At 38.8% G+C, this 24,677-nt stretch overlaps 1 protein-coding gene across 3 annotated transcripts in view; it reads right to left on the bottom strand.

Moving 5' to 3' along the window:
* Positions 1-24,677, bottom strand: part of PLCB1 (phospholipase C beta 1) — a 682,570-nt gene that overhangs the window by 435,734 nt on the left and 222,159 nt on the right. For all 3 annotated transcript variants that reach the window (XM_029220651.1, XM_029220652.1, XM_029220653.1), the window contains exon 3: positions 12,133-12,201. In XM_029220651.1, the coding sequence (XP_029076484.1) occupies positions 12,133-12,201 (69 nt within the window). The remainder of the gene's footprint in view (positions 1-12,132; positions 12,202-24,677) is intronic.

Raw genomic sequence — 24,677 nt, 5'->3', positions numbered from 1 at the left:
AAGTCCTGTAGTAAAGAAACAACATCTACAAAACTTATCTGACACTTCTATCTCATGACAACTGTTAGTATTCCAAGGAACTCAGAGAAATACTGAGTTAATTATTTTTTTAAAGTTTTCTCTGTCCCTAAGAGAAAATAAAGTGAATCATCTTCACATTACATCCATTCACAGCCAATAGTGACCAACAAGCTCTTCTTCCAGCTGCACTGGTCTTTCCTGAAATTGGTAAAGCTCGAATACAAATTACAGTATCAAGAAACATCTGGATGGCACGGAGAAAATGTGTTGCTGTGTGAGACTGAAATGTGAATTTTCTGACCTGTTAGAACCAATGATCCTGTTTCACAGGCAAACAACACATATTCTGCTTAATTAGTTAGGCTATTCCATCTCCTATAAATCTCTATGGATGTTAAGTTCTGTAGCCTTAGAAAACTTTATTTCTGCCCTTAACAAAGATCTATGAAGTAGCAAATATTTCACGACGTTATTTTGTCTTTTAAATGTCACTCTTTACATAAAACCAAGGCTATTTCTTCAGGCACTTGAAATTTCACATTTTAGACAGCTAAGAATGTTAATTGTGTTCACATCAAGGAACGAGAAAAACTACGGGGAAAGTATTATTTCATCCATGAAAATACCTTACTGTGTGTTAGGTATCATATTCCAAGTCCGCAACCTGGGATTTTATGCTTTTGTGGTAAATAGAAGGAATTCAGGAATTTTCAGCCATTTTCCATTGAAGGATGATAAAAATGAATTTCTAGTACATATTCTTTTTTATTTTTATTTATTTTTTATTGAAGTATAGTTGATTTACAATGTTGTGTTAATTTCTGCTGAATAGCAAAGGGATTCAGTTATACATATATATACACTCTTTTTTCATATTCTTTTCCATTATGGTTTATCATAGGATTTTGAATATAGTTCTCTGTGCTATACAGTAAGACCTAGTACATATTCTTAAATTCCTTCCATTCTACTAAGCTGCTCACAAATTAATATTACTATATAGCACACTGTGGCTGGCGAAGCAATTTCAGGTATATGCATCATTTAATTCTCACAATGACTCCATGGTAGTCATAAACATTCCTTTTACTCCCCCAACTTTTTCTTCTCTTATATCATGAGTCAAATCACAATCCAGTTTTTTTCCCTGTTGGACACGTGTCAAATTACATGAAAAATACTTTAGAACCTAATCTCCAACAAGAAGGTAGCTCAAGTAATATATATGCTTAATTACCCATCAGACTCACTGAGTGCTAAGAAGAAAAAACCAACATTGAACCCAAGGCAGGTAGGCAGTTAAGTCACAAGGAGTGAGCTCCTAAAGTGTGTCCGATATTAGGATGTGTGTCTTGTTACCAACTATATTCCAACTTACCAGACAACCCTATCTAATGGGTATTATTCCCACAGAGAAGCTAAGAAACCTTCTTGGGATCCCTCAGTTAATATGTGCACTGGGATTTGAATTTGGGTCTCTCTGACCCTAAGTTTGGTCTTCCATTTCCAAACAGTGTTTCCAATTTTACTTCAACGGTTTCATTGTGCAGAAAAAGTTACCAACATGTTCTTAACTGAAAGTAAATTGCTCTAAAATTATTCTGATTGTTGGGAAAATCTATTTAACTCTTTGCAAATCTAGGCAGTTTTCTAAATAAGAACTGTAAATCTTAGTACAATGGGTTGCTGTGATAGCTCACTGTGGACAGTGGTTTGGCTGCAAAGATAAATGTGTTTTGAGTTTTCTATAGTTAATACATAAAAATAGATTTTCACAGGTAGGTTTAAGTAAAGCTACAAAAGTATAAATCTCTCATGTGGAGTAACCCACAGCCTGAGTTCTACTGTAAATAGGTAAATTATGCAACTCTAATTTGCTTTTGCCTACTACAGTACATCACATGAGCATCAGTTATACATTTTATTTACTTACTAAAAGTCATTAAGGATGATAGCTAAAATGTATTTAACACATACAATAGACATGAGAGTTGTGTTAAGGGCTTTACATGCATTGTAACGCTGAGTCCTTATAGTAACCAGATAAGATAAACATAGAGATTATTTCCATAATTCAAATGGGGCAACTAAATCTCAGAGATATGGAATAACCTCCTGAGTTATATAGCTAGTAATTGGCTTTGAGCCTTGGGCATCTGACCCAAAAGCTTGTACACATAATGACTACACTATATTAGGCACTTAGATGTGCAAAGACACTTACTGGGGGTCTGGGGTATAGAAGAATGGGTATGAATGTGCTGATGAAACAAAAATATCATAAGCTGCAAAAAAGGTCCTCTGTAAAAGCGATAAGTAATATCTATTTCTGAAATGATTCCAGCTACACATTTATATCCACTTTGACTATTGATTATAAAGAAAAAAATCTACTTATTTATATTAGATCTATTGTGAAATAATCCTTTGTAATGTAGTGAGAAAATACTGTTATGGGCTGAGTTGTGCTCCCCCCACCTATATTCATATGTTGAATCCCTAACTGCCCCTGCCAGAGTGTGATTATATCTGAGGATAAAGTCTTTAAAGAGTTAATTATATTAAAATGAGGTAATTAGGGTGGGCCCTAGTCTAATATGACTGGGGTCCTTATAAGAAGAGGAAACCAGGACACAGATAGGTATACAGGGAGGACCATGTGAAGACAAAGGGAAAAGACAGCCATCTACAAGCCAAGGAGAGAGGCTTCAGAAGAAACCAAGCCTGCCGTAACACCTGATCTCAGACGTCAAACCTCCAGAATGATGAGAATATAAATTTCTGTTGTCTAAGTCACCCTGTCTTTGGTACTTTGTTATAGCAGCTGGAAAACTCTCATACAAGTACTATGGCACACTTATTATATTAAGTATAGCTGGGCAAGTTGAGAAGGAAGACTAGACTGAAAAGTAGTCCTTTTGACAAGAGAATGTTGTAGGAAAGTTCTCAATGCCTTACTGCATAGAGTCCTTATTTTAAAAAGAGAAACATCCATTTAAGCTGACACTCTTTTTACTGAGGGCAATGGTTCTCAGACTTGGTTAAACACAGGAATCGCTGGGGAGCTTTAAAGAAAAAAGCGATGCTTAAGCCCCACATCAGACATTTTGATTTAATTGATATGGATGTGGCCTGGACATCGAGATTTTAAAAACTCCTCGGGTGCCTCTCATATCTCTACATTAGAACCAAAGTTTGAAAACCCTGGCTTAGAGAGCAGTTCACTATTTTGAATTAACTTAAGAAATTAATATCAAGTATATCCACAAGGTGGCGTATTATTTCATTCAAAAGAATTAAAATTGAGAAATGTTTCCAAAATGCAACTCTGTACCATTGTATGTAAAACAGATTGGATTTAGATTGAAATTACAGCAGATAGAAGCAGTGATAGAATGAGTCAGAACCTTCTGAAAAGACCTGGGGTTTAGTTACCGCATGGAACTAATCCTGTCTTCAACAAGGGGTTCACTCTGGCCATCGTGAGAATGCTCTTAGCTGCCATGTCTTTCACCTACTATTAACCTTTGCCAGAACTGTGGCCTCTCCCTTCCCCTTCCACAACTCTTCAGGGGCCTTTTGAACTCTGTGGCACTAGATACTAAGACAGATGCTTGCTATTATTAAAAGCAAAATGGAATCTTTATTCAGCCATACACATGTTTAGTTCACCATATTTTACAGATGGACACATATGTATATATATACTGAGTAATGGCGGCATCACTCAAATGCTCAGATTTAATTGTTGATAAGAGACAATCCAACGCCTTCTCAAATTTGGGAATTTATATCAACATCCCAGACAAGACTTAGCTTAGCTGTGATTGCTTATAAAAAAGTTAAAAGTTTTTAACCGTTAGAGAAGATATTCATACTTTAATGGTAGCTTTAAAAATCTTCTCTTGTTCACTATTGAACAGCCATGAGGTTGAGGGGCAGGTGGAAAAGACAGAAGAGTTTTAAAAGCAAAGATCTACTAAGGGAAACATTCCTTACCCCCCTCAGCATCCTGATATTTCTGCTACCAAATCTCCAACTAGTTATATAAAGGTTTTCGTTTCCAAGGAAACCACTGACATCTATGGAATTTAATGAACATGAAAAAGGAACTATGCCATATAATTTACATCTGGAGATAAATGTGAATAGTTGTCAAAACCATTACACATACATTGATAATTCTGTGGATTTTTAGCCCTATTTTTCTCCATTTTGTAAAGATGTAAATAAACATTTATGTAAACAAAATGACCCCAACAAATGCACACCCCACACCCCCAAATCAGCTATTGCACCATGTCAGGTAAATTAAGAAACAGTTGGAACCAAGATTATGGGCTGAAGGTAAATCTCCTCAGCAACTGAGTGGAAAGAGAGAGAAACCTTTATTTTGTTGTATAAAGGGTTTTCTTATTCTTTAGTAAACCTCAAATATGTACACCAAATTTTATGACTGTGGCTTCACACAATGGTGAAATCTGTTCAAAGTCAGGGAAATAGCTTATAATCAGCAAAGGGGGACAGTAAATAAAGCACAACTCCAGTACTCATGGATGATTCATTGAAACCACTGTTGTATAACGTCCAAATAACAGCTCATTATGAGATTTACATATTGGCATCCAGATTCTATGATGAGCTATTGAAGATTTGACAGCCCTTAAATAAATATCCTATTTGATGCTATTGATATAGGGAAAACATTTAAAGCATATATAAAATGGTATCTCAATAAAGTTACAAGTATGTAAAAGTGAAAAAAAAAAAAGACTAGAAGGAAATTCCACCATTTTACCCAAATGACAACTCCCTCCTTCTTGAAATACTTTTTTAGGTGTCCAAGATATGCTCTCTTCTGATTCTCCTCCCTCCTCACTGGCTGTTCCTTCTCAGTCTCTCTCTCTCTCTTTTTTTTTTTATTGTGGCAAAATATATATACCATAAAATTTATCATTTTAATGGTTGTCAAGTGATGCAGTTTAATGACATTAATTTAGGTTGTTGCACAATATTACCACCATTTATCTACAGAGCCTTTCATCGTCTCAAACTGAAACTCTGTCCCCAGTAAACAGTAACTCCCCCTACCCACTACCCCCAGCCCCGGAAACCACCATTCTCCTTTCTGCTCTATGGATTTGAGTACTCTAGCTGCCTCATATAAGTGGAATCACATAATGTTTGTCATTTTGTGTCTGGCTCATTTCACTTAGCATACTTTCTCCTAGGTTTACCCATGTTGTAGCCTGTGTTAAAATTTCATTCATTTTTAAGGCTGAATAATATTCCATTTTATGTATCTAGTACATTTTGTATATCCATTCATCTACTGATTGACATTTGGGTTTTTTCACCTTTTGGTCATTGTAAGTAATGTTACTATGAACACGGGTATACAAGTATCTTTAAGGTTCCTGTTTTCCATTCTTTGGGGGAATATACCAGTCTCAGTCTCTTTTATCGGTTCCTCCTCATCTCCTCAAAGTCTAAATGCTGGAGGTCCCAGGGTTTAGATATCAGAACTTTCTTGGACACCTACGTTCCTTAGGAGACCTCCCTTGGCCTTGAGCTTTAAAGAATCAAAGTTATTTATAACTCCATGGCCATTTCCTCTGACCTCCAGATTTGTAGATCCAAATATGATATCAGATAGAAGTCTAATAGGCATCTCAAACTTTAAATATCCAAAAACCAAGCTGAATTTTTCTGTTTAAATGTGCTTCTTCCTTCCCATCTCAGGATATGGCAACTCAATTCTCCCACTTTCCCAGGTCAAAGCGCTCAGAGTTGTTCTTGAATCCTTTCTTTTCCCCATACTTCCCATCCAATGCATTGACAAATCCTGTGGTTCTGCATTTAAAACATATTCAGATTTTGGTGTTTTTCTACACCTTTTGGTCAAAATTCATCATCAACACTGACCAGGATATTTGCAACAGCCATTTAGTTGGTCTCCCTGCTTTTTTCTTTGTCCTCTGTGGTCTGTTCTCAAGGCTGTGGCCAGTGATGCTTTTAAAAGCTAGGTCAGATCTTTGTCTCTCCTTTGCTCAGAACATTCAGATCCTTTCCCATGTCTCTCAGAGGAAAAGCCAAAATCATCAGCATGGCCTACGAAGCCCAAAATAATGTGGCCCTCAGCCACCTCTCTGACTTTCACCTTTCTTTGCTGCACTCCACTGTAGCCACACTGACCTCATATTTGGTCTTCAAATATGCCAAACTTGTTCCTACCTCAGGGCCTTTGTTCTTGCTGTGCCCTCTCTGCCTGGAATGCTTCTCCTTCTCTTAATTCATGTCTCTGCTTATATGATCTCATCTTATCAAGAGAACTTACTCACTAGGGCTCAATAAAACAAGAAGCCTCTTTATCACTCATGGTCTATGGTCTCCTGTCCTTGTTTTATTTGTCTCTGTGGGACTTATCAGTTATCTGTTTCCCTCACCCAGAGCGGTGCTGGAGGGAGCCTGCTCACAGGGCTGAAGGCTGTGGTGCACACTGCTTTCCAACTCTCGGTGATGTCAGAGTGTGGTTTGAAACCCATCAGGTTCGGAATATTCACCCAAAGGAAACCAGGAAACACAACAAACCAGGGGTTTCCTTCCCTCCTTCCCTCCTTCCCTCCATCTCCCTTCCTTCCTTCGTTCCTTCCTTCCTTCCTTCCTTCCTTCCTCCCTTCCTCCCTTCCCTCCTTCCCTCCTTCCCTCCTTCCTTCCTCCCCTCCATCTCCCTTCCTCCCTCCTTCCTTCCTCCCTTCTTTCTCCGCTCCCTCCCTTCCTTCCTTCTTCTTTCTTTCTCTCTCTTTTTTTGAAAGTCAGTTTACCACTACCACCTCTTCCCTACTCCGAAAAGGAATGTTAGATGAGAACAGAGTTATTTGTCTTTTTTGTTCATTGCTGTTTTCCTAGTGCCCAAAACAGTGCCTGGCAGAAACAGGTACTCAATGTCCATTTGTCAAAACAATGATGAAATTGAAAAGCCATCATTTTTATATAAGGATTAGGAAAACAAAACCTGATCAGCTTTTAAAATTTAGTTTTACTCTAATCTACCTTATGTGATTGTGGTGATATTATATACAGATTTCCCCCATTATCGAAAAGTAGAGCATCCCTGTGAAAGTTTTCACAAGCTGAAATGGCATAAAGTGAAGAAGCAATTACCGTAGGGCACATCTTGCTAAGGGAGGCACAAAATAAACTGAGAAAAAGCACAGATGCTCACAGACACGGCACAAAGCTGGGGTGGCTTGATGCTGAGTACCGTTCCCAGGAAAGGAGCTTGGCGGTGCCCCGCTCAAGGCTTACCTCTAGAAGCGCTCCTCCGCCGCAAACAAAAGCTGAATGCTATTTTTCTGCTTTTCCCCATGTTTTGTAAAAGTGAAAATCCTCTTCAGATTTCTTTCATTTATCTAAAACACATACTAATGTAGCCCTTTCGAAAAAAATGCAGTGGTGTAAAGTGAACTTTCGAAAAGTAGGGAGTACCTGTACCACCTAGAATTTAATTGTGACCTGGATATATACAAGGTATCTGTGTTCAAATTAATATCACACACTTGGAATACACTGCCTTTTACCGATAGGAGGAACTAGGTAATTGTCAGTTAAGCAAAAGAAGCAGTTTTCTTTGCACAAAATACAGTTTGAAAGTACTACCATAGACATATTTTTCAGTGATGCTGCTGCATGCATATGGAGACTTGATCATGGACTAAAACCTGGGAGGGCCTCTGTAACTGTGGTATTACTCCCTCAGGAATCCAAAGCAATCCTAGAACTTTCAAGAAGTTCACATGAAAAATTTGACATGTCTTTCTTCTTCTCTTTTCTTTTTGTTTGCATAAGACCTTATCTTGGTTCAAATGTTACCTGACTTTTTTTCTTAAGTTCACCTGATTTGCTATGACCGAAGTAAGAAGTTTTAGGTCATGTAAACCTGCTGGACATGTTTTATAATCTGTAAGATGGAGTGCCTTGGCTTGATTAACTGCCCTTAAAAGTTGGAATCAATACTTAACAAGACTTACACACCTAAAATCCTGTGCTTCCCCGACACCCATTTCATAGATGAGGAAGTAGAGGCACAGATAGAAAGAACAACTTAAGCTCGTTAATGGCAGAGTGGGCAACCAAAACCACATCTTCACTTTCTTAGTCCCATCTACTTTTCAACATTCCTAAGGATGAAATAATTCCTAAGAATCCTGAAGATAAAGAAACTATCTTTATCAGAAATGCATTCAGAAATGCTGCTGAAAACTTTCTGGGATAGCCTATAGAAAAAAATACACTTCTTGTTGTGTTCTAGAACATACACTCACACACACACAAAAGAGTATCAGAAAACTTGCTCTGCAAAAGACACTGATATTTTTCATTCTAGTTAGGCCTAATTCATTTTGTTAATGCTGTGCCACTAACAGATCAGAAACCACAGTGATAAACACTCCTTTAAAAAGCAAAGATCCTGTTGAAATGAAGATCCAGAGAGCATGTGTATATGGCATAGACAAGATGTATATAATACAGAACCTTTCTCTTTACATGTGCTTCATAAACCTGGGGGCGGGAGGGGGGATGGCAAGGTAGGGAAGGTGGAAGGGGAGACGAAGGAGAGAGCAAGAAAGGAAACATAAATACATTTTAGATTTCAAAGGATAAGATTTTTTTAGTGTGATTTTTCCTTTTGGATAAAAATCTCCCAATTTCTCTCCAGTGAGAAATTTCAAAACTGATAACTTGAACAAAAGCTGTGTACAGAAAAGCAGATCTGGAATCGTATGCATTGCGTTGGGAGTCTACATTTAAAATTCATTAACGGGGCAACACGTAGAAGCTTTTTCATGTCCTATAAATGTTATTTCAAATCACAGCAGGCATAGAAAACAGTTCATCTTCAACTAGATTGTGAATTTTTATATAATGAGATGCTGTGAAAAACAAAAATAATATGAATACACAGATAAATATTTGCAGGGTGCCTGGGTGTTTTGATAAATAGTATCTGCTCCACACATGTTCCGCCTTCCTCTCTGATCTATAAGCCCCCACAGAAAGTCTTCCACTCAATCTGTCTTCATATTACATTGCCTTCTTGTCCTAAGTCCCCAAGCTTTTCTCACTCCATACTGGTTGGTGTCTTTACACTTTGTAATTGTCCTGCTGCTTCTGTTCTAGCCAACACAATGGTCCCCTCTTATTTAGTTTTCCTCCTCCGGTCCATATGCCCCCTTCTATGAGGTGGCTATGCTGCAATCATTCTGGAATACTCTGGAAGAAACTAGCTTCTCTTTTGGTCCCTGCCACATAGAACTGCTGCCACGTGGGAAGCTGGGAGCTGCCAGGGATGGTGTGCAGAGGTGGCCACCATGGGGACCCTGAGGATGGAAAGGGAATCCCTTCCAGCACCTTGGAAGCCAGTTTGGTGAGAGAAAGAGACACCTATTCTTTGGTGACAATTTTTTGAGCAGCTGAATGTGACTTCATCTAAACCCAGAAATTCCACTGAATTGTTCAATACATTCCAATCATTTTTTAATAAATTATCTTTTTATTTATCCAATTCAAGCCAAGGTTTTCTTTTGCAACTTAAAGATTTTAGAACTGGCATTAATACCTACTTCTTTCTTGCCTGTCCATCCACCAAGCCCCTTTCAGCCAAGCCCCTGCTCCAATCTCTCTTTATAACAGCAACTTTTCCAAGCTGAGTGAAATGAATCTGACTTCCTGAAAATCTGAATTGTAATTTTAATAATAATAAATACAAAAATAATGATGATAATACCAACAACAGTGGCTACTACTGAATGGGTGCTTACTATATAGTGGTGATGAGTTCAGGCAGCAGTGTTCAAATTTTGTGGCAAATTTACTTTTCAAAACCCTGATGCCACATTGCACATTTAATTAGATTCTTGTAGCATCTCTGGAAGTAGACAACAAGGATCAGCCTTTTTTTAAAGCTCTCCAGGTAATTCCACAAGCTCTTAAATTTGAGAACTTCTCTGCTAAATCTTTGCCAATGAATTATTTTATTTAATCCTTACAGCAATGATATGAAGTAGTCATTTATTATTTGTAGCATTAGTATTAGTATTATCACTATTTAGCCAGCGAGGAAGAAGTCTCAGGAATTTCACACAGGTAACATGTGACAGAATCCGGCTTTGAAAATATTAAAATAGATTGAGGTGCTTGAACCCCAGCAGGGAATAGGAAGTGAAAAAAAACCAAGAACATGGATAATCCACAGAGAAAGCAAATCTTAGTGGAAAAAAACAGTAAAAGCCAGAGCACTCTGAGTGTTGAAATCTGTCCTCAATAGAAGCCTTTTAGAATCTAATAGTGGTTTATCAACTGAGCAGAGTACACACCCTAGTTCTGTTCATTTCTCATCATTCAACAGACATTTATCAAACCACGTACATAAATGAAACACTTAACTGATAAGCAGGCTGTGGGCTGCAGTAGAAGAGTCAAGCCTGAAAGCAAGTCTCCATGTGTCAGAAGAATTGACTTGAATTCCCTAAGTCCAGAAACAAAGGGGGTCTGATAGAGGGTAGGCAACTGTCTTTAACCAATATTGACAATGAAACTTCAAGTTAGGCCAATAAACTTGCGTTGAAAGACAAACTTTATAACTGTTATCAATATAGTTCTCGGAACTATCCATAACAGGCTTACATGAAACCTGGCTGAAATGTTATTGAGAGAAGAAGAAAACAATTTGTTTTCTACCCTGAAAATTGAACAATTTTGAATCATCAACAAAGCATTAAAGATGATAAGCTTGATATAAAACCAAAAGACCAAACCAATGAAATATCATTGTATTACTAAGAGATGAATGTAAATAATGGGCCGTTTTCACATGAAACACTTATAGAAACCCTCTTGAAAATAATTCTGATTTTTCTCTCTTTTCATTTTCCACATTTTCCTGTAGATCATCTTAACCCCTTCAGCAATAAAAGCAGTATTTGCCTGTTTGCTCTATGACAAAATTTGCCAGCAACTACTGCACTGTTAGGTATCTGAAGAATAATCATTGTAGGTGACTTTTTCCCTTCCTGCATCTCCACAGCAACAGCTAATTTTTGATGTCAAAGAAAGTGTTTTGACTTTTTAAGGAATAAAACAAAAGTTGCAGGCAGATACTCAAATAGAAAATCGCTAGTTTTATATCAATTATGGAAGGAGGCAAGAGTCCCTGAATGGCACCTGTACTTCCCTATTTGCCAATATTCTCTGTGCTACAGAAGAAGTCTTTAAAGTACTAAAATTTAAATAAAGAGCAGTTTCCCACTTTGATGGCAAGTCAACACATCTTGCTACTATACCCTACCAGACAATCTAAATTTTTAAAATATATGTATGTTTTATTCAATAATTTTTTTTGGCCATACCGCATGGCATGCGGGATCTTAGTTACCCGACCAGGGAATGAACCCATGCCCCCTGCAGTGGAAGCACAGAGTCTTAACCACTGGACAGCCAGGGAAGTCCCATATTCAACATTTTTAAAACATCTTCCAAAACGAAATAAACTGCAAACACTGCTTTAGATATTTCTTCAGTAAGTTTTTCAAACCCAAGCTAGTTGACATTCCACATAACTGATCCCAAAGTCTGCGGGTGTTCACTAGGAACATTTGCAGAAAGATCTGACACTCTCTGGCTTCATGGATGGAATGATTCCAACTGCAAAGCATTTGAGCTAAAGGGTCTTGTTTATCTGTCTAAAAGGTTAGTTCACGTACGCTCACGAGGCTCAAGGAATTTTTCAAATACTTTTAAGCACGTTTTGAATATTTAGAATTACCCAGTAACTTTGGCATTGTTTTTTTTATTTTTTCCAAAACAAAAATAAGATTCGAGGGCATAAAGCAAGCCCCATGTCCAACTGCCTCTATATTTGCTCGTTGTTTCCGTCTTTTAACAAAAATGGTAGTGTTTAGAGCATACTGGTCTCTGAAAGGACTGGCTGTTTTATTGCGTTTTATAACATTTACAACAGAGAAACTTTTAACTGGGGCAATTAATTGATACCAGGACACAGCTAAATAATCAAGGCAGCAGCTGGTGTGCATACTACACTCCACTTCCTACCTTGGGAGCCTTGGCGTGTTTCCCACATCTGGCATCTTTGACAAGGCTGAGATCTAACAGCTCCGTCTCCTGGAAGGCAAAAATGTGAAATCGTTAAGCATACACACAGATCTTTTTTCTTTGTTTTATAGCATTGACATCACTTTAAAAAATAATATTATCTTAAGACTTGCCTGAAAATTTCTCTGCTGTTGGGATATTTTTCCTCTTACATGCATTGCCTATCGATCAAATTGGAATGGAAACAAAAAGATAGCTACCTGCTAGTTCTTCAGTTTTATAGATATATATGTCATAATACATTTTGAAATGTATAATATGTGTGGTTTGGGTCCCCAGCCTATCCTACAAGCCATTCCTAAGTCATGATGAATCAGGCCTTCCTGTTCCCTTGTTGAAAAATAATCCTGAGAGTCACTCTGAGTGTAGGTGAGGATTTGTGAGCGGGGTGGGGGCTGAGGACGGGGAAGTGGAAGGAGGTGCTCCCCTCAGCTCACAGGATACCCAGCCCACCTGGCCAAGGTAAAGACGCAGACCTGCCTCCCCTACCTGCACCCCAGCCTTTTGCACACATCCCTTATGCCCTGATCTTTTCATTTATTCATTATATATTATTGAACACCTATAACATGCAAGTTACTCTAGGGTACAAGACATATAAGATATGGCTGCATAGGGGCTTCCCTGGTGGCGCAGCGGTTGAGAGTCCGCCTGCCGATGCAGAGGACACGGGTTCGTGCCCCGGTCCGGGAAGATCCCACATGCCGCGGAGCGGCTGGGCCGGTGAGCCATGGCCGCTAAGCCTGCGCGTCCGGAGCCTGTGCTCCGCAACGGGAGAGGCCACAACAGTGAGAGGCCCGCATACCGCAAAAAAAAAAAAAAAAAAAAAAAAAAGATATGGCTGCTTCTCTGGATGGACCTGTGGAGTAAAGTGTACACATAAGACAAGGGAGAGCATGCTAATGCCAACTTTAAAGTTAACTGCTGGGGTGTGTGGGGGGGGTGCGGTCAACAGAGAAAAGATCATTTTTCCCTGAGAGGCTCAGAAAAAAGTCTGTGGAGCACAGAGAAGAGAAGTGGGGAGGGAAGGGGCTCACCCAGCTGTAGTGTACCACATGAGCAAATATCCAGACAAGAGAGGACCAGAGGTTTGGGCAGAACCTTGAGGTCTTCATGGCCCTTAGTGCTCAGAGCAGGAGAATAATGCATGGGAAGCAGGTGGGAAGAAGAGGGGGATAAGGGGGCATCCAAGAGTGAGGAAGACCACAAGGGAAGGCACAGTGGCAGTGGGGGAGGGGATCCACATGGCCGACATTCAGAATTCCATATGCTGAACATATGAAGAAAAATCATGGGAGATGAGACCAGAAAGGGATTTGGGCAAAAGGATGGAAACCCTGAAAGTCTGGCTAAGGGCACTGAGCCATGAAATTTGGGACACACACGTCACCGAGTTATCCGGTGAACTCTGTCACCAGCCAGATGAGACTGTGGTGCAATAAGCAGAGCCATCCAACCTGTTTTCTAGAGAAGGAGCCAGTGGGATTCAGGCATCTACTCCCATCTCCCAGTGGGAGGAACTGCATCTGGACAGGAGTGGCTATAATTTCTCATAGGCCCCAACATCTACAAGGACTGGCGCCATGGGTTCCCAGACAATTCCTTCAAACAGCTGCCCCTGATTCCAAATGTTTGGTGCAAAATGGTCTGATTATTTTCCTGAACCTAAGGTTGATTTCATGATTGCAGCATAATAAGGGTCAAAGATGAGATGGAATCTCTCCACTGGGGTGCAAACCACACAGCAGGTCCAATAGAACACCTGGCCCCGCACACCTCTCCGTGGGCTGCAGGGAGGACAGGAAACAGCACCTTCTCTTCTTTTGCTCACACTGGCCTGGTAAGTTTGCTTTCCCCCATTTTAGTGAATTCCTTAAGCCATTCTCTATTGTGCATGACTCTGTGGAAACCCTCCCAAACCCTGGGGTGTGATAGGTAGCAACCCAGCAAGGATCCTGCAAGACAGAGTAGCAGGTGCCATGGTTCCCCCAAGGACGCACCATCCACAATATCAAAGGTCACCTAGTGAGTGTTAGATACCAATGGTATCAACTGCTGGACTCAAGGCCTCACTTAGGCAAATGCATACAAAGCATTCAGATGTGAAGAAGTGGAGCATTTGGCCCAGGTTTCTTCATCTCCATGGCAATGGCAGCAAAAACATTTGTTGAAAGAGGAGTAACAGGAAGAGAACCAAGCTTGACGAAGCTTAATCTAGAAGACCAGAACTGAGTAGAGTGTTGAAAGACAGGAGACCAAATGAGGGTAGAGGTACTGGGGACAAAGATGAGAGTGATGATAAGGAGGTAGAGTTGACTAAAGGAAAGACAGGAGGCATCTACAGCTCTAGGGGTTCCAGCTTCCTCGCTGGGGCTTGGAAGTTTCGGCAAAATGATACTGCATTTTGGAGATGCTGGCTTGAGGGCTTTATCCAAGTGGAAATACCAGTCATTAATTCAGTCGAGCATTACTTATTGAATGCTGCAATGTGTTAGGTACAGGCTAGGTACTGAGGAATGATATCTCAAAATACAAAGAGGAGCTCATGCACAAAGCTAATGATTATACTCTAAAGGAGACATTTCAAAGTGTACTGCAGACATGGACTACAAAGGGCTATGGCATCTTTTCAGCTGACGCGCAAGGAGGAAAAGGAGTTTGCCAGCCTTATAATTCTGTGTGTTTGGTGGGGAGGGTTCCAGGGAGAGGAAACAGCAGTTACAAATGCACAGAGTCAGGAGTCCTGTGCAGAAAACAAGTCACTCTGGACACACAGCAGAAGCGCATGGAGAGTTATCAGTCACTTCTGAACTTAGCAGTCGTTATCTGCACGTCCTCTTTGTAATTATTCATAAAACACTGGCATGTATGTTTGATGGTTTGATGCACTTTTCCATAAACGTGGCATGATGTTTTATATATATGCAGAATAAAAATCACGCACACATACACAGTACATTTACCTAATTGTGTAACATTTTCTATTCAAGGAAATTCCAGTTGAATAAACAATAGACTTAAACTTTACTTATTTGTTTTTATACACAAAGCCCAAACTGAGTTCACAAGGAAATAGACCTTAGCAGGCAGCATTCTATAGACTTTTCTATTACAGATCATGAACGCTGTTTTCTACTTCCAGCTCAAGAGGAAACATTCATTTCCCAAGTCACAGGGGGGTAGTTAGCGCCAGCTGCCCTAGGTTTTCATTCTGATACCACAGCGACTCTGGAGCACGTGTAAAATTGTGCGTGCAGGAAAACCACCGCAGGGCACTCTCAGCGTGGGTAATGTGGCATAGGAAAGACCCAGGTGGAAATCTATCCACGGACTCATTCGGTTAGAAAGCCATGATTAAAATAGTCTCCCACTTCTACTAACACACAACAGCCACCCCTCTGGGACTTAACTACATCCTATTTGCTCCTCCACTAAAAAGAAAATAAGGAACTCAATGCATGGGACCACAAAAATGTTACTTGTGTCATTAAAACTTTTCTAGGTTAATTTTCTTGTGTTAATAGTTTTAACATCCCACTTGCATGATGAGAAAGCAGGAAAATGGTCCCTTTCTCAATTCATTTAAGAGTTACTGTTTTCCAGTTTACGGGATTTACTATTCCTTTACTCTTTTCTTTAAGAAAGGGAGGCCCCATGATTTTTAAGTGGAAAACCTGGGTTTGAGGAAGGGCCCTAAAATTAACTAGTCATGTATTTGGCCAATTATCAGACCACACTTAGCATTAATTGTATCATCTATAAAATAAGTATGATAATACTTTCTATATCAGTGGTTCTCAAAGGCTGCATTGGAGTCACCTAGAATACCTGTTAAAACATAAATTGGCTGAGCACCATCCATCAGAGTTTCTGGTTCAGCGGGACTGGGACAGGCCTGAGGATCTGCATCTCTCAGGTGATGCTGTTGCCACTGGTCCATGGAGCACACTGAAAAGCACTGATGTACTAATTCATAGGGTTGTTATTATAAGGCTTTTTAGATGAACATGATTGATAAAACTATGCACTACTTATACTATGTTGTATGACGAACTTAAAACAGTCATTTCTTTATATAGGGAACTGTCAAATAAAAATTTTATACCTACTGAATGCAAAAGTGTGCCTAATGGTGAATAACCTAGGCTCAGATTTGACTTAATTAAACATAAACTATCGAATGACAAATGCCACTAACTCCTATTCTAATGTGTCCTTAGCATTAAATTTTACTCTGTAGAATAAATGCCTCTGTTCAGAAATTCAAGCAATCATTGAAATTGTTTTATTTTTGTTGAAAATGCTACACTATATATCTTTTGTGTTATACTTCATAACATTAGAGACATTTAGAAAAGTGAAAGGAGGAAATTTGTTCTCTCTTGCCTCTAAGCCCATCCAACAAGGAAAGGGTATTGGGGTGCCCAAAGCCCTGTAGGCTACCTGAACCAGCAAAGGAAGAATGAACTAACAGAAACCCTTTATTTCCAAGGCCCACAATGGCCCCTGCAAAGCTTGGAGACCACATTCCTAGGACCCCCGATGCATGCCCTGAAGTGTGGACAGATGTGTCTTCTCTCTAGGTCAGTATGGACAAAAGTGAATTAAGGGATTTACTTTTGATAGTTTGAATGAATGATGAGAAAACTGAGACAGACGAGCTAAGGGAAGACGAAATTATCTCTGATGTTTACTATTCAGCAGAAGGATTTCAATCCATCAGCCACCAACACACTGTGAAGTAGATGATCCATGAAATGCACTGAAAACTCAAGAAAGAATACAATTTAAAACTCAACCCTCTTCCAGAATACCAATTTCTGTGCATTGTCACCAAATTCCATTTGTCACCCATTATAATAATGGGCTTCAAGTTCACACAGTATATAATCAGAGCAGCGATTACAGTCATAAACATTACACAGGGAAGATATTAATGGCTGGGTATGTATACCTCCCCATGTGGTATATTCATTAAGTTGTTCAACCTCAATTTCCCAAAAGTAGTAGACATTAATATGTTTTATTGACTGCCAACACCCCTAAAATGTCCAATGTTTAAACAAAACAACTTTAGAGTCAGTTAATGAAGTGTTTTATTTTAAAGAGAAGCAGATAAAATAGACTCTTTGTTCCTTAACTTGATTCCACTTCTGAGGGAGTGAAAACGTATTTAGTATACCTCTCAAAAAGTCCTTGCACCCTGTTTCACCTGGTCTCTTGTTGTCTTTGTTCCCTAGCCTCGATTCTTCTCTTTTTTTCCCAGTCTGCAATGGAGACTCAGAGTAGGAAACATCCAAGGAAATGAGATGCCCAGGTCATCAATACCAAGCAGCAGAGAAAAAAGAAAGTTGATACATCTGGATTTCTTTATTTAAGAAATTCTAGGTTTAATGTGGTGCAAATTTCCTAGAACTAGAAGGCAGAACACTTAAGTTGTCTCTCAGAATTATCATTTGTAACCTATGCATTATTAAGCCAGTTACCACAGATGTCTGTGCCTTGAATCCTTATCTGTCAAACAGAGATGCCAACACCAGCAATACCTTTCTCAGTGGGCTGCTGTTCAATCAACTGAGATATTAAACTGAGATCTCCACTTAGCAAGCAGGGAGTCCTGCATACATATACATCCTTATTCTTGTAATAGTTCCCATTCTAAGTGAAAGGGAAAAGACCCCAGTAGAAAAGCCAAAAATGGATAGGTTAAGCATCTAGAAGAAAAGCACAGAATGCAAACAAAGAAACAAACAAAATGTGATATGAAAATCTAGTACTCCAGAGATAGTTCATAAAACAAAATAAGAGAATAAAGTAAGAGGCAACTTGTAGAGGAAACTGGTTTTACTTTTAATGTCACAGTTAAATGCAAAATATCAATAAGACTAATATTTGAAATGGAGAAAAAGCAATGAACTAGTTCATGTGTTATGAACTGTAACTATTGACAGTTTTGAGCTAATAAAATAAAAGTGAAAAAATTACTGTAATGAGATAAAAGTTTCCTATCACTAAAAGAGGCAAAGTCAAATAATATAATTAATAATAACAACAGCAATAATACTTTTAACTATTACCAACAGAGAACCAACCACGTGCCGAGAATTGTAAGATAATTCGTACATATTATCTCATCAGTCTTGGCAGCACCACTGTCATGAGTATTATATTCCTCCCCTTTGCAGATGAGAGAACTGATGGAGACCTTCAGTGACAATTGCTAGTCAGTTAAACAACTGCTTCAGGAACCCAACATTTTGCCCACCTGTAGCAAGCCGAATTCCAAGCTGGCCATCACGACTCCCGCCCCTGACATCCACGCCTCTGTGCAATCCCCTCCCGCTTAGTGCGGTCAGGACCTGCAGCTTGCTTCTAGCCAACAGAGTATGGCAAATGTGATGGACTATTCCTCTCATGACTATGTAACCTTATATGGCAAATGCGAAGGCATCCTGCAGGTGTCATTGAAGTCTCTGAACAGATGACTTAACTTTAACTGAATGAGAGATATCCTGGGTGAGTCTTTCAAAAGAGATCCAGCAGTGAGAGACTCAAAGCAGCAGAGATGCTTACGTGTTGGCTCTGTCCTGTATTGTCTATGAAAAGACAAGTCCTGTAAGAGCTAAGGGCCTCAGTCCTGTGGTGACAAGGAACTGAACTGTGGCAACAACATGAATGAGTTTGGAGGAGGAACTCCAGATCCACAGAACACAGCCCAGTAGACACCTTCACTGCAGCCTGTGAGACCCTAGGCAGGTGAGACCCTAACCCACTTGAAACTGTGAGATAATACATGTGTGTTGTTCCAAGCCACTAAGTTTGTGGTCATTTGTTATGCAGCAATAGATAACTAATACACTACCCCCATTGTTTCCATGTTCTAATGCATTTAATTAAAACGTAAATGACTTTACATATGTTGGCACTCTTCCCAGTATAAAAATGACTGCAACGCTGTCATCTTTTTTGAATGTGTCCAACAGGAAACAATTACTGTAATGGAACCACAGACTTTGGGAACTGGGGGAGATTGCAGATGAGGAAACTGAGTGCCAGAGAAAAATATACCCATTGATCAAGATCACTGAGACTTAGTACAGGATAGGAAAAGAATTCATATTCCCCCAGACCGACTTTTTTGCTAAAGAATTATTTTTCAGTATTAATAAAATAGCATGAATATTAACTGAGTGGTACAAACAGAAAAAGAACATTTCTTTGTTCATGTACAAGAAAACAAATATCATGATAAATAGAATGTAACAGTAATTTTAAGAGGCTGTGAGGCTGGGTCCCCACAAGGCAATATGAATTGTATTGGCAAATATCTATTTAACTCCTCCTTCGCACATAACCAGCAAGACAGTTCAGCTCCTGGTTATGCAATAGCCAAATTTCCTCCTTCTTACTTCCTTCCTTAGCGCCCTGAGAAACTTTTATGTATTCATCTAATAATAAAAAGTTGCTTAAGTTGAAAGGTAACGCAGCTGAACATAAAATTATGTCCATAGTACCAAACCTTTTATTAAGATATAATGTTAATAAAACTTAATTCTAACAACATGTATGTTTATAACATGATACATTTATAACTCCATGCATGTACGATTGTGGAAGGAAAAGTTTCTAGACCATATTACTTCAGAAAATATCTTTTAGCAATTTTTTTAAATGATAAATGAAAAACTGGGGAGATTTAAAATAATAGTAACTGGGTTTATTTTAAACTTATTTGGTTATCGTTTTAAAAACTGAGAAAAAAGACTCTATAATCAACATGGAAGATCTATACATATGCTAAAGATAAATTCAGAAGTATAATGAAAGTTGATGACCAATGTTTTATTTTCCTAGTTTGTATTTATTAACAGGCATCTCATGGAGGGATTCATGGCATTTTTATGGACAAATAGTGATATTGCATTTGTTAAAGACTCAGAGTTTGTTTTTTAATTGTATTAGGGTGATAAAGATTGCATTGTCACATTTTTCTATTACGCCTGTGCTCAGCAAAAGTCCTGATTTCAGTCTAATCAGATTAACTAGAAACAGCATTCATCATTTGGTAAATAGTGTCATAATTGTGGAAAACTATCTTTGTGGATATTTTGGGTGAGCATAAAATCCAATCTCCATAAAAGGTCTCTTGAAAAGACATATGGAAATGATATCGATTAATCAGGCAAACAAGCAATTTCCGCTTGAAAAGTCCAGATATTTTAAACATAGCCAGACTTTCCCCTTAAATCATCTAAAATGTTATTTCTGGTCTGCACCTATTTCCCTATGGCTGAACAGCCAGCCAAGTTTTTTTTATCTGGTAGTGCAAGTTGCTTCTAGTCTCTTAATCTTATCCTACTGTAATATTTGAGCATATCACTTATCTGCTTATATGACTTAAATTCTTTCATTTCCCTAGACGAGTAGTTCTTAAAATGTGGTCCCTGGACCAACAGGCTCAGCATCAACATCACCTTGGAATATGTGCAAAATGCAAATTCTCAGGTAATACCCGAGACCTACTGAATCTGAATCTCTGGGGTGGGGTCCAGCAATCTGTATTTTAATTAAACTTCGGGATGATTCAGAAGCAATCTGAAGTTTGAGAACCTCTGTCCTAGATATTAAGGAGAAGACAACAGCTGCGCATAGAGATGGCTAATTCACCAGGGCTAGAACTTGTTGTAGGACATTCTGTAGGATATTGGACAAGCTGCCTAGATCCATTTAAGAAACAATTGCAACAGAATCCTAAAAACAATGAGAGAACTGATAATAAGACTGTTTGAGAAAAGTCTTCTTCAGACTACTGTCTTTATTGGTAGCATCAAAAACTGCTTTAATAGATTAAATAGATTTAATAGATTTTAAATTAAATAATAGATTTAATAGATTTTAAATTAAATAAATATAATAGATTAAAGCAGTGATTTCCTCATTGTGCCCTAGAGCCCAGACAAAGTCAAGGAGAGGTTCTAAAGATGCTTGGCCTATTTCCCGATGTTGTGATTCAACCTTGTGCATGAGACAACTGAGCTGGCAACTGATGTATTTTCTTTTCTTTTCAATCACACAATCATGGAATGTCTGATGACTTCCAAATTATCTGAAGTATACAAAAATGGCATTTATCCTTTCCTTCCCTGGTAGCCACATCGTAATGTCTAACCAGATTGTCTCATTTTTCTCCTTCAGCTAATCATTCCTACATATTATCTCGCATGTTTCTGCCCAGAAGTTTGTTTTTACTTTTCCATGCCTCTCCCAGGGTTCTGGCAACCACAAGATTTTTTTTTTTTAAGATTTAATAAATTTTTTACTGCTTAATCAAGGACATTCTAAGGCTTTTTTTAAAACCTGTGATTCATGGAAATTAAACAACGTACTCTTGAACAACCAACCAATGAATCAAAAAAGAAATCAAAAGGGAAAACAGAAAATATCTTAAAACAAGCAAAAATGAAAAAACAATAAACCAGAACTTATGGCATGCAGGAAAAGCAGCAACCATAGGATTCTGATGACCTTTTAATCTCACATGACACCCTGAACATGCAAGGAGTTAATATAGCTTCTAAAATGAGATATTTGAAGTTGACAAGTATGTAATAATGTCATTTTTTTTTCTTTTCAAAGAAGACTTGCTTCTTAAGATCACTTTTTGCTTTCTGGTAAGACAAAAGGAATCCAGCTGAGCTTCTTCCAATGCTCATTTGTTGGGATAAGGACTGGATATGTCTAATGGGGAGTACCATGCTTAATGAATTGTCCCTAGAAGAATAGTCACTTAGTCAGTAAACACATCATTCCCAAGGTCCTGCCTGGGTGCTGTAATTTCACCAGAGGTAAACTCTTTTTCATTCAACTATTGATCAACCTCAACCCTAATGTAAGTACACATAATGAGGCCAGCTGTTCATGTCAAGAACTTTATATAATAGAAAGTTCACTAAATCCAGGGTCATTTTCTACTTTCCAGGAAATTTTAATAAAGCTCCTGTAGTAAACTATTAATGCCCACCCTGATGCTTGCTGGTCCCCTTACTGGCTGGACATCCATTCCTCAGTGCCTGCCTGATTCCCTCCTAATAACTGACCCTCTGACCTTTGACTGTCTTTGGCCTCCTGGAGCACTTGACCCCCTTGCACAGAGAACGGGAAGTGCCTGGGAGGCTATTTCTGCTCAGAGTGCTACAGCTAGGGGTGACAGGTGCAGGAGCATGAAAGCCCAGCTACCCTGCCTTGGGGCAGAACACACTCCCAGGCTGAGGCTTGGACTTCACCTGAAAGCTCACGCTGGGTTGGCTTCTGTTCCTTCACTGTCCTGTTTCCTCCACTCTCTTACTGTTGTCTCCTGGAAACCCTTCCTTAATAAATCTCTTGTGCGCAGCCACTTGTATTTGGGTCTCTTTGGAGAACATGATCCAAGACAGCTATCATTTGCAAATAAACAACTTAGAAGTTATTCTTAAACTCAAAAGCATTCTGAATCACATACATACAATTTTTTGAATCACATTTTTATATTTATTATTGTCTTTGGCCTTTGATATATTTCTGTATATATTTGGTATATTTATTATTGTCTTTGGCTTTTGATATATTTCTGCAGGTTTTTGGAATCCTTAAATTTTCTTTGAAAACAGTCTTAATCATTATGATACATCTACTAAACGAGCATTTTCTGAAGCAGTGAGTTCTCAGTCACTGTACACTGTATTTTATCTTGTATCATCCTTAATCAGGTTTTAAAATATTTTGACTATTTCCTGGGAAATACATATATGAGTATATATCATCTAATTTAATGTGCAAATAGTTTTCTCTTTTTCTTAGTGAGAAAAAACTATAAAAGCATCAGCTTACCTAATTCCCGAACCAGAGTTCATTTTTGTCATATTCAGGGCTAAAAAGAAAATTTTCATACCCACTATATTTTAGGTCACTTTCTTTTTGGTAAGGATTTATTCCATTTTCAACCAGCTACTCTGGCTTCCCTTCTTTAAAAAAAATATATCCCTAAACATACAAATTTTACTCCAAAGATGAAGAAAAATAATTCATTTCATAATTTCATTAAAACTTTAAAAATGAATAAAGATGACATTTTTAAAAGCTTTTATGTAAGTAACATCACTTTTCTAAGTGTTCTTCACAAATGCTACTAGTTTAGTATTACTACCTCTCTATGAATGGCGAGGGAGTTAAGTGAAAAGCAAACACAGTCAGACCTAGTGTGGGACAGATTTGAAAGGCAATGTATGGGAAGACTGTAAAATTGAAGAGTTACAGCTCTTGAGGGGAGAACCCTGTAGGAAGAGGGAAAAGAAAAGAGCTGATAATCATTAAGGGGTCAAACAAGGGTAAAGTTCAAAAACAAGTCAAGTGACTCCGTAAAGGTTACCCAACAGGAATTTTGGGATAACACAGAGATGGCACAGATCTAGACGAGAAGATGAAATTGGGGCTTACAGTTTTATAGGAATCAGATTTTAGTAGCTAACGTGGAAAGGAGGGAATTCCATTAAACATTAAGTTTAATGAACTCTGTAAGTTCGTTAAACACTAAAATGTTTTAAAGAGGGAATACAGAACTTTAAGTTGCCAGAGTAAGATGTGGACAGAGGAGTGGACAGAACTGGGAGGTGGGAAGTGAGCTACTTGTCAAGAGGAAGCTTGAATGAATGATTTTGTTGGAATTCTTCAGCTTGGAGCCGAAAAGGGAAGGATGGGGTGACATACCTATATGCTCTGCATTTGCACTCCACAACAAGAAAGAAAATCACACTGTGCAAAACTTCTTTTATGAGGCCTTATGTTTACTCCAATTACAGCTTCAGAACAACAGGTAGAAACAAGACAGAAGGACAGTTAATAGAAGACACTGTCTTCTTCCCACCCATCCGTGTCTTGACCTTCACGAGAAATTCATGGAGCTTTCCATCTCTGGTAGCTCTGTGAGGTGATGGAGCAAGAGTACGAGGAAAGCAGATATGCTGGGGTCATCTCATAGGCTGGCCATGCCTGGACAGAGTCAGGGCAGGAAGGACACACCCAAGACTGAAAATGGGAGAGAGGGAAAGAAACAGTGGGGCCACAGGGCCACCTCCCTTCCTGATGACGCTGCTTGATGACAATGGATGGCAGGTGTGCCAACTTGACTTCCTGAAAACTCACTCTGAGGGCCCTGGGAGCAGCACCAGACCTTGGGTTTCTGTACATGCTTAGGCATGAACTTCACCTCCTCAAGGCAGAAGAACACTCTGAATACACAGAGAAGCCATAGAATGGTGCCAAGAAAGACAACCACAAGAACCCGTCCTTGGATAACTTTCCTGAAATATTAAATCGGGTGATAAAAGAAGGAGCAATGGAGAGTGGAATTGCTCCCAAATAAAACTGTCACTGGCAGAAGGCGGGGCAGATTTCCTTGTATCCTCTCATTTCTTCAAATCAAGACATTCTCACTGTTAATGCCTCCTTTG

Source organism: Monodon monoceros, unplaced genomic scaffold (assembly GCF_005190385.1).
Source record: "Monodon monoceros isolate NGI ecotype Baffin Bay Population unplaced genomic scaffold, NGI_Narwhal_1 Super_Scaffold_13, whole genome shotgun sequence".
In the NCBI taxonomy this organism is placed as follows: domain Eukaryota; kingdom Metazoa; phylum Chordata; class Mammalia; order Artiodactyla; family Monodontidae; genus Monodon; species Monodon monoceros.
Note: the sequence above shows the minus strand (reverse complement) of the source record. Positions and strands in the feature narration are given on the sequence as shown.